The sequence below is a fragment of the Hypanus sabinus genome, chromosome 8, assembly GCF_030144855.1.
Source record: "Hypanus sabinus isolate sHypSab1 chromosome 8, sHypSab1.hap1, whole genome shotgun sequence".
Lineage (NCBI taxonomy): Eukaryota > Metazoa > Chordata > Chondrichthyes > Myliobatiformes > Dasyatidae > Hypanus > Hypanus sabinus.
Genome location: NC_082713.1, coordinates 70,704,090 through 70,719,199, shown reverse-complemented (window position 1 = coordinate 70,719,199; position 15,110 = coordinate 70,704,090). Strand labels below are relative to the sequence as shown.

Genomic DNA, 15,110 nt, shown 5'->3' with positions numbered 1-15,110 from the left:
ATGATCGTGTTTTTTTGTAAATTAAGATCTCAATAGAAATAGTTCAAAAGAAACACAATTACTCAATCAAAATGAAACCGAATGATGTAATGAGAAAGGGCAAGTCTCAACATTCTGACTTCTCATTTTTTTTCTGTAATTGTAAAAAGTGAATCAACTTATTGAAAATGACAGTGAAAAGAAACTGTATATATTATAAGAAATTGAACCCTGTGATCATATTGTTCAATTTCCAATGCAAACTCAGCTTATGCCTCCAATATACTGCCAGTGTAATTTAAATAAAAGACAAATAAAATTCAACAAAGAAAGCCAGTAATACTGTATTTATCTGGCATAAAGAAAAATGCAATTACTGGTAGCAGTCTGTATTACCTCCCATTTGTCATTGCTCTTTCTCAGCACATGCCTCAATTTTCCAATGAAATTTGGCATTAGTCTGACGATCGAATATTAGATCAGGCTCTGAAGATTCAATGTCCTTCCCCTTTTCTGATGTCTGATGAGATCACTGACACAAGGAGATCAGATAGAACTTAAAACTTAGCTTTGTATCTCTTTGATTTGGGTGGAGATTGTAGCCAGTTTTGTTTTCACTTTATTAGGTCTATATCCCCACAGGTCACAGTGTCCACAAACTTGCATCATAATATGCCTGTAGTTCAAACAGTTGTGAACCGAGATGCTGAGTAATTCTATTTGAATGGTATTGGTTTTCTGGACAGTGTACTCTGCTAATAAAATAGTAAAATTGAAAAAATAAAGAAAATAATTGAGAAGCAATTTGACATGGATAGAACATGATTCTGAATCACATTTCATCCTGTGATAAGCAGATTTAACCATTGACGAATCCAGCTGCACAAGTAATCAGCACAGGGAAATAATTACTACTTGCAATAATCACAGTAGAAAGCAATTCTTAAGATCTTTGCTTATCACCTAATTCCTTAGTTTTCCACATTGCTCTAATGGCAGCAATTGATTTCTTGGAATGCTTTATAATACTTAAACTGCCCCTTGGGTGGTATTAAACTTCCATATGTCATATAGGCAAATCAAATATGTCAGAACAAAATGGCATGTTAATTGTCCCACATCCTGTTTTATGGTGTGTACAAGTAAGCTAAATGCAGTGCTACTTTTTACTTTATGTACTTTATGTGCAGAATTTTTAGTGCAAAGTCAAAGCCAACATGTTATTTTTTGAATTGAATATTTGATGTGAATTATCATTTGGTTGCAAAAGTTTCAGTGCTTTATTCAACCATTATTTCTCATTGCAGAAGAAATCTGTATTTTTTGACAGCTCCATATCTTGACCTTGGTTGTAAATTCACGGGATTAAAAATACATCCATCTTATTTGCCGTTATGTGAAGACTTATAGATTTTGTTATTTTAATCATGAAGGAAGAAAAACAAGTCAATTAAGGGGTGTCAGTGTTGCAACATAGGAAATGAAGCAGCCGGCTTGCTTGTAGCAGGGAGACTGAAACAGTGACCAAGATACAGTAAATGATTTATTTCTGCTTAATCTCAGTGAATTTGATTGAGAAACAGATATATGCTAGGAGATGAAACTGAACTAGGGCACCAGAGGGGAAAACCAGTATTTTACCTCTTCCTATTGACAACACCAAGTGCTCCTCAGCTGAAGTACAATGCACAATCACTCCACCCCCACACTCACCCCCCCAAAAAAACACCACTGATGCACCCGAATTACAGTAGGGAAGTCTTTTTACTGTGAGCAATCCATTTCTCAACACAACATAACTGGTGCACAGAGAACTGATGGTTCCTGCATAATTTATGGCTCCCTCATTAGTGGAGACATTATATCATCAGACACCCTCATAAAACCTTGCCTGTGGCATGATTTCCAGGCACAGCTCTATGTCCCAATCTTATTAGTTGGTCGTAATACTGGTAATAGTATTACAATAAATAAAGTTCTATCAATCCTATTTAACATTATACATCATGTGACCTTCTACGTGACAATTTAACATTTGCCATTTGGTCAGGGAAGATGCATACATTAGGATGCTCTTCATTGAACACAGCTTGGTATTCAATACAATTATATCCTCCAAACTAATCAATAAACTCCAAGACCTAAACCTCAATACTGATTTGTGCAAATGGAATCTTGATTTTTTTCATCTGCAGACCCCAGTCAATTCGGATTGGCAACAACATCTCCTTCACAATCTCCATCAGCAATGGTGAATCAAAAGGCTGTGTGCTTAGTCCCCTGCTTACTCACTTTATACTTATGACAGCGAGGCTAAGCACAACTACAATGCCATATATAGGAGGAAGACTAAAGGGGGAAAATCAGGGATCAGAGATGAAGAGTGTCAGCAACTTTAAATTCTTTGGTGTTATCATTTCAGAGGACCTGTCCTGGGCCCAGCACAGAAGTGCCATTATTAAGAAAATACGGCAGTACCTCTACTTTGAAGTTTGAGAAGATTCAGCATGACATCTAAATCTTTGACAAACTTCTATAGATATGCAATGGATTTGGTTGCATCATGGTCTGCTATACATCCTTGACCTTGAATGGAAAACCCTACAAAAGCTAGTGCGGATAGAGCCCAGACTGCCATAGGTATAGCCCACCCCACTGTTGAGTACATCTACATGTAGTGCCATCACAGGAAATCAGTATCCATTATCAAGGATTCCCACCATCCAGGCCATGTTCTCTTTTTCCTGCTGCCATTAGGAAGGTGGTACAGGAACTTTAGGTCCCAAACCATCATGTCCAGGAACAGTTACAACCCCTCAACCATCAGGGTCTGGAACCCCAACTTCATTCACCCAACATTGAACCATCCCCATAGCCTATCAACTCACTTTCAAAGACACTTCATCTCATGTCCTCGATATATATTCCTTACTATTTTCATTTTTTGTACTTACTGTGAATGTCCATAAGAAAATAAATCTTAGGGTTGCATATGGTGACGTACATGTATTTTGATAATAAATTTACTTTATAGTTTTTACTTTGTTTGAAACAAACATGGCCTGGAAATTCTAGTCTGCTGAAAAGAAGTGGAGGGCTCCTCCACTACAATCTTCAGTAATACTCAAGGCCTCAAAACCAACAAAGTGGTGTACATATTCAAGATGAACAATTCCATTCCATGAGAAGCACACACAAAATGCAGGAGGAACTCAGGAAGTCAGACAGCATCTACGGAGGGAAATAAACAAGTGACGTTTAAGTGTCAGGAAAGCTGACTCACAACTTGGCCAAAGGGGTATAGTTAAAGAAGGAGCAAAGGAAATTTCAGAGTGCTGAGTGCTAGCGATGGAACAATTAAAAACCAGGACAGGAATCCTGCTCACTCTCTGTAAGTCATCGAAATGTGCTTGTGCAATGGTTGGTGGAGTTCTTTAAATTTAAGTGTGGCCAGTACTGTTTACTTTCTAATGGAGAATCTTTTGCGATTATCAGAGTGTATTAACCTCTGACTCCACATGCCCACCCTCTCAGGAGATGAATGGATGTTTTGGAGCAGGAAAAGTGGCTGTTTTTCTCACATCCTTCCTTCAAAGCAAAATGCTGTCATTGATTGCAAGAGGGCAATTATATTCCTGCCAAGCTCAGCTAACGCAGATCAATTGGAGTCTGAAATTTCATAGTACCACACTGGATGGTGCATTTACTCAAGGGAACATACCTGTTCATTTCCTCTCACCTCAGTGTATTTGGGTTTAAGACTGACTCATTGCAGAAAATTCCGATGAGGCTGCAGGTACGTTCAGAACCAGAAAATTTTCATCATCAGTCTGATTTTAACCATTTCTTTTTGGTGCAGAGATGCAATTAAAGTAAGCAATTTAGTGTGGCAAAACAGGTCAGATTTGAAGCTGATTGTGTATAGGTCCTAAATATAGAATTTGGACAGAATGCCTGAGAGAGCTGCATTGCAGCAAGTATGAAACTGTGTTAAGCTGCAATTTCCATCATCCTTTCACCTTGCAGGGGAACTGATAAGCGAGAGAAAATGGTTTGACAATACCATAGTACAAGCAGTATCAATTCATCTATTAGGTCAGAAATACCATTGGCATAAATCCAGAAACACTTTAGGTTCTACAATAAGATGCTGTGAAGTAATTTCACTGAATGATTGTAGACTAAGGTGCCTCCTAGGCAAAATTGATCCTTCAAGTACTTGTCATTACCAACCAAAATCTAGGCAACTCCATTCTTCGCTCAGTGCAACCTGTTCATTCTGTGCTCCCCTTGCTGAAGTGAACAGGGCTCCCTTTAACTGCTTTCACATTCTTAGTATGTTATCTAGCTGCTTTTTACATTTTTTTCTGTAAACCCCTCCCCAATTTATCTCCAGTTAGAAGCACCAAACCAGCTATATAGGATTCTAATATTTACTTCCATTGAAGCCAAGGCTCCTTCATCATTCCATCTGGGCTCCTCACATCTGGACGAGTTGCAGTCACATGCTTTCTTCCTGATCACTGCCTAATTCCAGGCAGTGACTTGAGCATGTGACTGAATTTTGAACTGAACTTCCCTTCTCTGGTGCAGCATAATGTCTGCAATTTTAGTTTTTATTTAACTTTGAGCTGAATTTTCTCAAGAAGCAGACACTCTAGGTGTGAATGCTGCGGATCTCTCGGATTTCTACCACCTCCTCTGTTGTACCTGCAAAATATTATGAGCTCTGCCATCTATAACAAATCTCAATTTATAAATTCAAATTGTTAAGCTTTCATATTATCAAAACTAGGTTTCCATTTCTTTGGCCAATTAATTTATTGATTGAAGTATATCTTGTCCATTACTTTTAGTCTGCTTTCATTCCTCTTTAAAAATAAATTAAAAGCTTTCACTTGACGTAAGAGAATTTGGCATATCTTAAATCATAAATATCTTGGCATAAGATATTTCCTGTTTTAATCTGTTACAGTTCATCGTGAGGGATGGGGACAGTTACAGAACCATCTTCCCCCTCAGCACCAGTTTTCCACTTTGACCCAATTCCTCTGTTTAATACTTAGTTCAAGGCGGACTGTGTTCATATTCCCTACCTGATCATATGGTGTCTGCTTTTGCACTTTTTTGAGAGCCATTGGTAGAGTGACTGATGTTCAGAGAAGTTCCTTCACTGGCAGGAATTCTGCCAGCAGTGTATCATGGATGTGTAGAGCTAAGGAAAACAGTGGAATTTTATAGAGAAACAAAGATTGATAAATAAAAAAAATAATAAAACAAAGCTTGATACATAACTAAGGTGCTGTCAGGAAGGGGGCCGGATGGACCCAAATGCAGGACGCAGACACTGAAGTACTAGGGGGAGGACAGGATGGGGATGCCATGGCATTTAAGAGTATAGCTGGGGTTCAGGTAGATAGAGTGTCAGGCAGGCAGAGCAGAGTGAGCTCCTGGAGTTCCGGCTGGCAAAGCGGAGCGGGTTCCCGGAGTTCGAGTTCAGGTAGACAGGCTCCTGGGATTCAGGCAGGCAGGCAGGCAGACAGGTCTAGGTGGCTAGATAAGCTGACGGAGAGCCCTCCCTGGGTGGGCCACATATGTCCCGGGTAGGGACACCTCCCAGGCGGAAACACCAGAGGCCTGGGCACGATGCGGCCCCCTAGGCAGGTGCAGGGCACAATCCCAGGGTTTGGGCGGAAGAGGAGGATGGCGCAGAACCCCCACCGGGCAGCGGCAGGTCGGCCGGACCCGCCCGACGGAGGCAAGGGATAGGAACGGGCAGAACCCCCACCGGGCAGCGGCAGGTCGGCTGGACCTGCCCGACGGAGGCAAGGAATAGGAGCGGGCGGAATCACCGTCGGGCAGCAGCAGGTCGGCTGGACCTGCCCGACGGAGGCAAGGGATAGGAGCGGGCAGAATCACCGTCGGGCAGCAGCAGGTCGGCTGGACCTGCCCGACAGAGGCAAGGGATAGGAAAGGGCAGAACCCCCACCGGGCAGCGGCAAGTCGGCCGGACCTGCCCGACGGAGGCAAGGGGTAGGAATGGGCAGAACCACCGTCGGGCAGCAGCAGGTCGGCCGGATCTGCCCGACGGAGGCAAGGGGTAGGAACGGGCAGAACCACTGCTGGGCAGCGGCAGGTCGGCCGGATCTGCCCGACGGAGGCAAGGGGTAGGAACGGGCATAGGTCCTGGGTGACCAACACAACAGTCATGATAACGGGAAAATCAGAAATGGCCGGCAGACAGCGCAACCGCGTGAACAAAACAAACGAGCGGAGCAGCGGGACCAGTGCATGGGAAGAAAGGTGGGGGAGAGGACCAACCTGGCAGTACTGGTACGGGCAGTGAAGCATGATGAAGAATATATCTGAGCCCAGGCGGGATAACAGAATGCAGAGAAGAGTTCGGAGCCGGCGGAGAAACAGGAAACAAAACAAAACGACCACCCGCCTCGTCCCAGTCCCAAGGCACCTAAAAACACCTGCAGCTCCTTGAACCAGGAGGGTCCTAATTAGTTCACGGGTGACGGGAGGGGCAACTGTAGGACCCGGAGTCCAGAGCCCTCAGACCGGATCGAGACCCAGAACGCGGATTCAGGACCGGACCCTGACAAGTGCAAAAGAAGACAAACTATGCAAATATGCATAGACATCACCCTGACACAGTGGTGTGAAGAAACCAACCTCTCCCTCAATGTCACAAAATCAAAGGAGCTAGTTATGGACTACAGGAGGAATGGAGACAGGCTCACCCCCCTTGACATCAATGGATCTGGGATTGAGAGGGTGAACAGTTTTAAGTCCCTCGGCATCTACATCACTGAGGATGTCATGTGGTCTGTACATAACAGCTGTGTGGTGAAAAAAGGACAACAGCCAGCACCTCTTTCACTTCAGACAATTGAAGAGGTTTGGCATGATTCCCCAAATCCCAAGGACTTTCTACAGGGGCACAATTGAGAGCATCCTGACTGGCTGCATCACTGCCTGGTATGGGAACTGTACTTCCTTCAATCAGAGGACTCTGCAGAGAGTGGTGTGAACAATGTAAATGTGAACTTCCCTCTATTCAAGACATTTACAAAGACAGGTGCATAAGAAGGGCCCAAAAAATCATTTGGGACACGAGTCATTCGAACCACAAACTGTTCCAGCTGCTGCTATCTGGGAAACAGTACTGCAGCATTAAACCCAGGACCAACAGGCTCTGGGATAACTTTGTCCACCAGGCCATCAGACTGGGTAATTCAAGCTGATACAATTGTATGTCTATGCTATATTGACTGTCCTGTTGAACATATTATTTATTATAAATTACTACATATTGCACTTTGCACATTAAGATAGAGACGTAAAGATTATTACTACTCATGTATGTGAAAGATGTAAGTAAGAAAGTCTATTCAATGTAAATAATACTGAGAAAACATCAATGTAAAGAACCCTTGAAAGTGACTCTGTAGGTCGTAGGATCAGTTCAGACGAGACCAACAGGTTTTCTAGTCATTAACACGTAACTAATTTTGGGATCAAACCTTCATGGAAGTTGATTAAAAAAGAGCACAAGTTCTTTTGATTTAAAATAAATCACTTTTGAGTCACAAAAGTGACAGTCCTTATCCTATAAGATAACCAAGCGTCCTCAACCTGCAGCATTAACTCCGTTTTGCTTTCCACAGATTCTTGCTGACTATCCTCATTTTTATTTCAGATCTTGAGCATTTGCCTTTTTTATTTGTTTTTCTTTTAGCAACTTCTGAACGCATGGATGGAAATGACAATGGACATTTACAAAATGGAGAAGCTAATGGCATCTGTCAATCATAAATTGGAACAACTTGATTCATACTGAGAGAAATGGTTTAACTACATAACACGCCATAATAGGCCTGATTTTATTCTCACAAATCAATGATTATGTTGTAAAAAAAGTTCACTCCCTACTTGTACAGTATCTGAAATACATCTTTTGGAAATGTTTGTATTATGCTGGATTTCAATAAAAAATAAATTACAAAAAAAAAGAAAAGAAATTGGCTGGCCCTCCCACAGGTGTAATAGGAATTCACAGTATAACAAGACCCCTGTTCATTTTTTGGGTGGGACAAATGTACAATTTCACTAAGACATTAATGTTTTATCCTTCTGATTTAACAAATATCAACAGATTTTGATCATATTTTGAATGGACTGAACATTAGATTATGTACAGGACAAAGAGACTTATTTTAAATTTGGTAAAAAAAAGAAATTGGCAAAAGGCCTGCCCCTTTGCCATACAGTTCTATTGTCTATATTAGTTTTATTTTGACACTTTCCAACATATGATTACTTTGGGTATGCAGAAGCACATTAAAGTCAACAGTATTTACTTCCCTGCTAATTATAAATGTATCATTCGTCTGCGTGAACCCAGCAGAGAATTGTGATTTAAATCTGCACTTCTTAGGGAGAAATTTTATAAACTGGTGCCCAAAAGTTAGCGGAGAAATTACACAGTGCGATCCCAAGGGCTGTGACTGCTGGATCGGGCTTTGAACAAGTGGACATCCTCACCTTGCTCTCCTGCTGCTTCCAGTAGTACCGAGCGCCAAACGCACCGAGTAACAACAACACCGCTAGCAGGACCACCAAGATCCCAATCTGCAAATATCGTCCCAGGCGGTTATCTCTTTCTTTAGTTGCGAAAATCTGGAGATTCACGACAAAAATATAATCCACTCACTTATGAATTTCTTAAGCATAAATTAAAACAGGAATTGACACCAGTACCGTTGCGATAACAAACTGTAAATATTCTACATATTAAGGAAAGTTAATGCGGTAACTCTCCGGCGATAATAATTATTAAATTGATTAACAGATCAATATTCTCACATTTGCAGCTAAGATTTGCGCCTCGAGGTTCGGGCTAGTTTTCTTGGCCATCATTTAATAACGTTGGTCGCAGAGGCTGAATCACAACTAGTTTTTGAACATCAAGGAACGGAGAGTTTTATTCCCCCTACTCAGTTTGAATCGCTTAAGGGGAGTTTCAGACGCTTCCCTTAAAGGGGCCGGCGCGCAATTGATAGATTAAATTCGAATTGTTGTTAACACCCAGACCGTTAACAGAAGCACTGAGGTTTTAAGGAGAAATTGTTTTTTTTTCATAGTTGTCCAAAATTCTACAACTATATTTTAATTACAACAACTATTAACAGAGTGCCAACAGCTCGTTTCACCTCATGAACTCGCCACTTTCCTGAGAGCAATTATCAACATCCACCTTCAGTCTACCCTCTTCCAAGCCTTGGCTTTGGAGAGGTGCCTGTTATTTCCAATTGGACATGCTGGGATCATTATGAACAGTGGCTCTCCGAAGACTGATGCTGCATTTTGATTTCACCTATTTCTTTTGGAGTAAGAAGAGCTATATTACAATAAAACAGCCCTCCACATCCCCATCTACACCAATCCCATATGCCTGCATTAGGACCATATTTTTCAATGTTTTGTCTATTCAAGTGCCCCATATCTAATGCCCCTTAAACATAGTCTGGTCACCTTACTACAGGAAGGATGTGGAAACCATAGAAAGGGTGCAGAGGAGATTTACCTGGATTGGGGAGCATGCCTTATGAGAATAGGTTGAGTGAACTTGGCCTTTTTTCATTGGAGCAACAGAGGATGAGAGGTGACCTGATAGAGGTGTACAAGATGATGAGAGACATTGATCGTGTGGATAGTCAGAGGCTTTTTCTCAGGGCTGAAATGATTGCCACAAGAGGACACAGGTTTAAGGTGCTGGGGAGTAGGTACAGAGGAGATGTCAGCAGTAAGTTTTTTATGCAGAGAGTATTGAGTGCGTGGAATGGGCTGCCAGCAACGGAGGTGGAGGCAGATACGATAGGGTCTTTTAAGAGGCTTTTGGATAGGTACATGGAGCTTAGAAAAATAGAGGGCTATGGGTAAGCCTAGTAATTTCTAAGGTAGGGACATGTTCGGCACAACTTTGTGGGCGAAGGGTCTGTATTGTGCTGTAGGTTTTCTATGTTCTTTGTTTCTATAATAAGCATAGTAATGGGATGTGTATTGTAATTGTATTTCTTCAATGAACTTACTCTTAAAAAAATGTCAAATTGCATTTGGACAGCACCTAAAAATATTTTAATTCATATCCACATCGCGGTCCATCTGGTTCTACAAGAGCTTACCCAATAAGGATTGTGGGAACTATTTTTTGCTCTACATCTTGCTCTGCACAATTTAAGCCCTTATCCTTTTTTTTTAAATACTATGACATTACATTGTAAATGTGATTCATTTACTCTGGGGTTAGATGATACTGACTAGAGAGGCTGCAAGTCTAAGGGCACTGGTTATTTATAAGAGTAGGATGATTTTGCTGATCCATCAATATTTCAATGTTGAGGTCTCAAGGTAAAAGAATAAGCGCATCACAAGGAACCCTTTTTTTAACATGATTTATGGTTGGATTCAGGAATACATGATCAGCAGCTATGGTTCAGCCATGTCATAGGGATGTTCAACAGTTCAGGTCAAAGTGTCAGCCTGAACATCCATTATCCCTTTACCTCTACAGATGCTGCATGATCTGTTAAACTCCTCCAGTAGTTTTTGGCAACCAATGAATCAGATTTACTTTCACTCTGTTTCAGAACCGTCGGTGTAAGCCAGATTCAGCTTTGACTGTTCTGTTGATGCAAAGGACAAATCCAGCCTTGTCATAAAAAGGGTTAACACATCACAATATTGCAAGTTGGATTATATCCAGCCTCGTAGATGAAATTTTGCCAGTTGGAAAGGTGAGTTTAATCTGCTCAGATTTCTTGGTGTCACAGCCCACAGCAAAATACCAGTCCTAATTCAGCATAAACTGACAATCACTGAACAGTCAGAAGAATGATTGGGCAATTGAACAATTTACACTGAAGTAATAAAAAAGAACATTCTTTCTAAGTTGGACCTAAGCCACAATGTGCTGAGTTCTGTTGGCTGTGGTTAATGGTTTTGAAAAGAACTGCTTCTGTTGAGCAGTTTCTTTGCAAGTATGTCCTGGACTCACACCAACACACTCAAGTCTGGAACTTATTGAATGGCTAATGGTGCCTCATCTATCAGTTCATTCCTCCACTCCTCTCATGACCATGTGGAGTCCGGATATAGATACCACACATTTTCACTGGGGATGCCACTTCTCCACTCTGTACAACTCTTATCACTCATGACAGAGGGGATCCTTGATCTGATGAAGGGAGAAGTTGAGCATTATTTTTAAATTAATGTTCTTAAATATTTTGTTTCTTTTTTAGATTATTTCTATTGCTTTAACAGTCTTGTCGTTAATTGTGACTGGCACATGTTTCCACATTCTATGATGATTGAAAGAGGTCCCTAGCTAGCTCTTTAGCAGTCTTCTTATGTTATAGAGAACACCTTGTCTCACGGTATGGTTCAGTTGGCCCTCCGAAGCTCTGTTAGTACCCCTATGCCCAACCACTTGGCTCCATCTCTTCATGGCATTCAGCTGTTCTTCTGCTTCTGGATTGAGTCATGAGCCTGCCATCCACTGCTACTGGGTTGAGCCGTTACCAGTGATCACTGTGACATAGAGAATTAGCCGTTCCTTCGTGCTTGGGTCTAGTTCTGCAGGTGTACATCATGTTAGTAGCTAGTGTGAGAAAGGCCAATGTTGACTAATGGCAATTTGTTCCACATAAAAATTTCACTGTTTAATTCCATTCTCTAATTTATATAAAACTTAGTGTGTCTAAAAGCTTATAAATTCTGCTGAAATAACTTTTTTTTCCTACTTTGTTGCAGGACAGTTTCTGGTACTGCATTGTAGTTACATTGCTGTGAGTTCAGCCACATTGCACTTGGCTCAGTTTAGCTTATAAATTGAAATGTACACTAAGTGGGCCCCGATAGATATTTCTTTCTGGATGAACGCTGCAAAGGCAACACCCTGGTCCCATTCCCAGTCAACCAGGAATTTTAATAAATATTGAAAATGCTGGTTGCATTGCATCTGTGAAAAGAAAAATTATATTAAGATTTTAGGTCAAAGACCATTGGAACTGAGAAACCATGTAGGATTAATTTGCAGAGAAGATTAGACAGAACAAAGAGAATATTATTCTCTAATGTTGTTGGTCAACTCTTCTATCTCCATCTCTGCTAATGTTATTCTAATGGCATTCTCCCACACAACTGCAAAAGATATGGCATCTTTTTTTATCTTGTCCCTTCCCATCCTCCAAAGACCTAAACAGTTCTTTCAAGATGAACAGCCATTCATTCACTTGTTTTAATCCAGTGCCTGAGGAAACTAATTGCAGATGTAGAGACCTTCCCTCCCCCCATTCAGTCTGCAGGAGTGACTCAATTTCTTGTCACTTTAATTTTCTACCCCATACTAATTCAAGCTCACCTGTCTGTGCTATTTGCAATTTCAAACAAGGCCCAATATGTGCTTCAGGGATAGTGCCACATAATCGATTTGGGCAATTACAATCTTCAGGACGCATTGATAAATACAACAACTTCAGTTTGTATCAGAACTGGCTAGTGCTAGTGTACAGTTATACTTTAACATTATATTAGTTCATTTTCTCTGAGTACTCAGCAACAGTCCTGCCCAAATTACACTGGCAACTTTGGGCTTATCCTATCAAAGATTTTTCCTCTGCCCTATTCACTCCAACCTCTCTGCAACTAACTCACTTCCCTTCTCTTTCAGTTCTGACCAACATTTTTCAACCTGAAAAGTTGACTCTATTTCCACAAGTACAACATCATCTGCTGAGTTCTTTTGCCATTTTCTGTTTTTACTTCAGCTTTCCTGGATCTGCATGCTTTCAAATTTCAGTGATAAGTTTAGTCATTCATAGAATACCACTATTTTAGAAACAATGGAGTGATAGAAGTAGAAAAACAAAATAATGAATTCACATTCCAAGGCTGGTTAAGGAACAAGGCATACAGAGTTCATTTACCTTGAACTTTTGTGCACAATTTCTATTTACTTTAGTAATATTATAGGGAACATTATTTAACTCGTGTGCATAAAAAGTGCCACTTACTTGGTTTCACTGTCCTGTGTTTGCCTCCATATTTTCAAGTTTTTATTTCAGAAATATTAATCAATTTTGTGAGTACTGTGGGTTCTCTTTTCAATTGTGTTTCTGGGAGAGCCATTTGATTCAAAAATAATTCTCTGCATTAGATTCTTCTAACCTCTATTTTATTACAAAGCTTAAATGTATGTATGCCCTATAGGCCCCTATTTATATCACTAGAGATGGCTTTATGCATTTATCATAATAAAAAACTTTCATTATTTTGAATAGGCTTTAAGTCTTTTTCAGTTTTCTCACTTAGTGTTCTACGACCTCATTGACATTGAGCTTTTAAAAATTTAGAAATCTCAATTTTTTTTAAAACTTTTTAGTTTGAACCTTAATAAGATTATTTTCTCTCTCTCAATTCAGTTTTTCATTTCCTTTCCATTCTGCTTGCTGTAAGTAACATTGACACTGAAATTGTCAGTCTCACTGACATTTCCTGGTTCACATTGTCCACTGTTTATTAACAATTTTTCAGCTTGATTGGTTAAGGAGAGTCACAATTGCTTATCCTAGCCACATACATTACTGATGCCTGATTGGTGCTGCTACCTTGTTCCAGCCTCCAGGCAACTTTAAGTGAAATGTTTTAAGGAAATTAAACAGGCAAAAAGCACATTTACTGATCTAAGTGCTGAAGGAACTCAACAGGTCAGGCAACGTCTATGGATTAGAATAAACAGTTGACATTTTGGGCCCAGACCCTTCATCAGGAGAGGAAATAAATGGGGCAGAAGCCAGTACAATATGACGGGAAGAGTACAAGCCTGCAGGTGATAGGGGAGAGTGAAGAGGAGTGGGTGCGGGAGAGGGTATGATGTGAGAGGTGTTAGGTGGAAAAGGTAACTGCTGTAGAAGGAATCTGATAGGATAGGATGGTGGACCATGTAATACAGGGAAGGAGATGGGGAAACAGTGGGCGATGACGGGTAGGTCCTGAAGGTACGGGAGGAGAAGAGAAGGGAGGCGAGGGGCACTAGAATGTGGGAAATAGAATAAGGTTGGATGCTCTGACAGAGGGGAGTGGTACTTGAATTAAACTTTGAATTCTCACACTGACCTACTTGCCCTCTCCAGCCACAAAGAGGCAAAAATCAATTTGGACAAGCAATACCTCATATTCCATCTGGGTAGTCTCTAAGATGATAGAATAATTTCTCTGGTTTCTGGTAACCACTCCCTTTTGCTACCCCACTTACACTTTTTAACAATCTGTGTTAAAGATTTGGAGCTGGAACTGGATGAACTCCAAATCACTTGGGAGGGTGAAGGGGTGATAAATAGGACATAAAGGGAGGTAGTGCAGGACACAGGAGACTTGGTGACAGTCAGGAAGAGGAAAGGGGTTAAGAAGCAAGTACAGAGTACCCCTGTGGCCATTTCCCCTCATAAACAGGTATATCACTTTGGATACAGTCAGCGATGTATGATTTAAGAGAGGAAAGTCACAGTGGTCGGATCTCTGGCACTGAGTCTGACTCTGTGACTCAGAAGGGAAGGGGGAGAAGTGGCACACTGTGGGGATAGGGAATTTGTTAGTTAGGGGAATGGACAAAAGGTTCCGTGGGAGAGAACAAAATTCCCAGATGGTATGTTGCCTACTGGGTGCCAGGGTCCAGTATATCTTGGATCACGTCCTCACCATTGTTAAGTGGGAGGGTGAACAGCAGAGATCATGGTCCATGTAGGTACCAATGGCATGGGTAAGACAAGTGACGAGGTTTTGCAGAAGGAGTTTAGTGCTAAGTTAAAGAGCAAGACCTCCAGGGTGGTGATCTCAGTATTGCTATCTGTGCCATGTCCTAGTGAGGTCAGAACTAGGAAGATAATACAATTTAATGTGTGGCTAAGGAATTGGTGTAGGAGGGAGGGCATACGAGTGTTAGGGCATTGGGCTTTCTTCCAGGGATGGTGGGACTTACACTGAACGAACTTGAACTGGAGGGGGACTAATATCCTAGCAGGAAGGTTTGTTAATAGTGCATGTTGAGGTTTAAACTAGGG

General features: G+C 41.1%; 1 protein-coding gene across 1 annotated transcript in view; it reads right to left on the bottom strand.

Annotated features, from left to right (window-relative positions):
• Positions 1 to 8,907, bottom strand: part of LOC132397760 (leukocyte cell-derived chemotaxin 1-like) — a 133,314-nt gene extending 124,407 nt beyond the window's left edge. The window contains exons 1-2 of the mRNA XM_059976525.1: positions 8,854 to 8,907; positions 8,533 to 8,667 (exon numbers count right to left, since the gene is read on the bottom strand). Coding sequence (XP_059832508.1) covers positions 8,533 to 8,667; positions 8,854 to 8,907 — 189 coding nt within the window. The remainder of the gene's footprint in view (positions 1 to 8,532; positions 8,668 to 8,853) is intronic.
• Between the last annotated feature and the right edge of the window lie 6,203 nt (positions 8,908 to 15,110).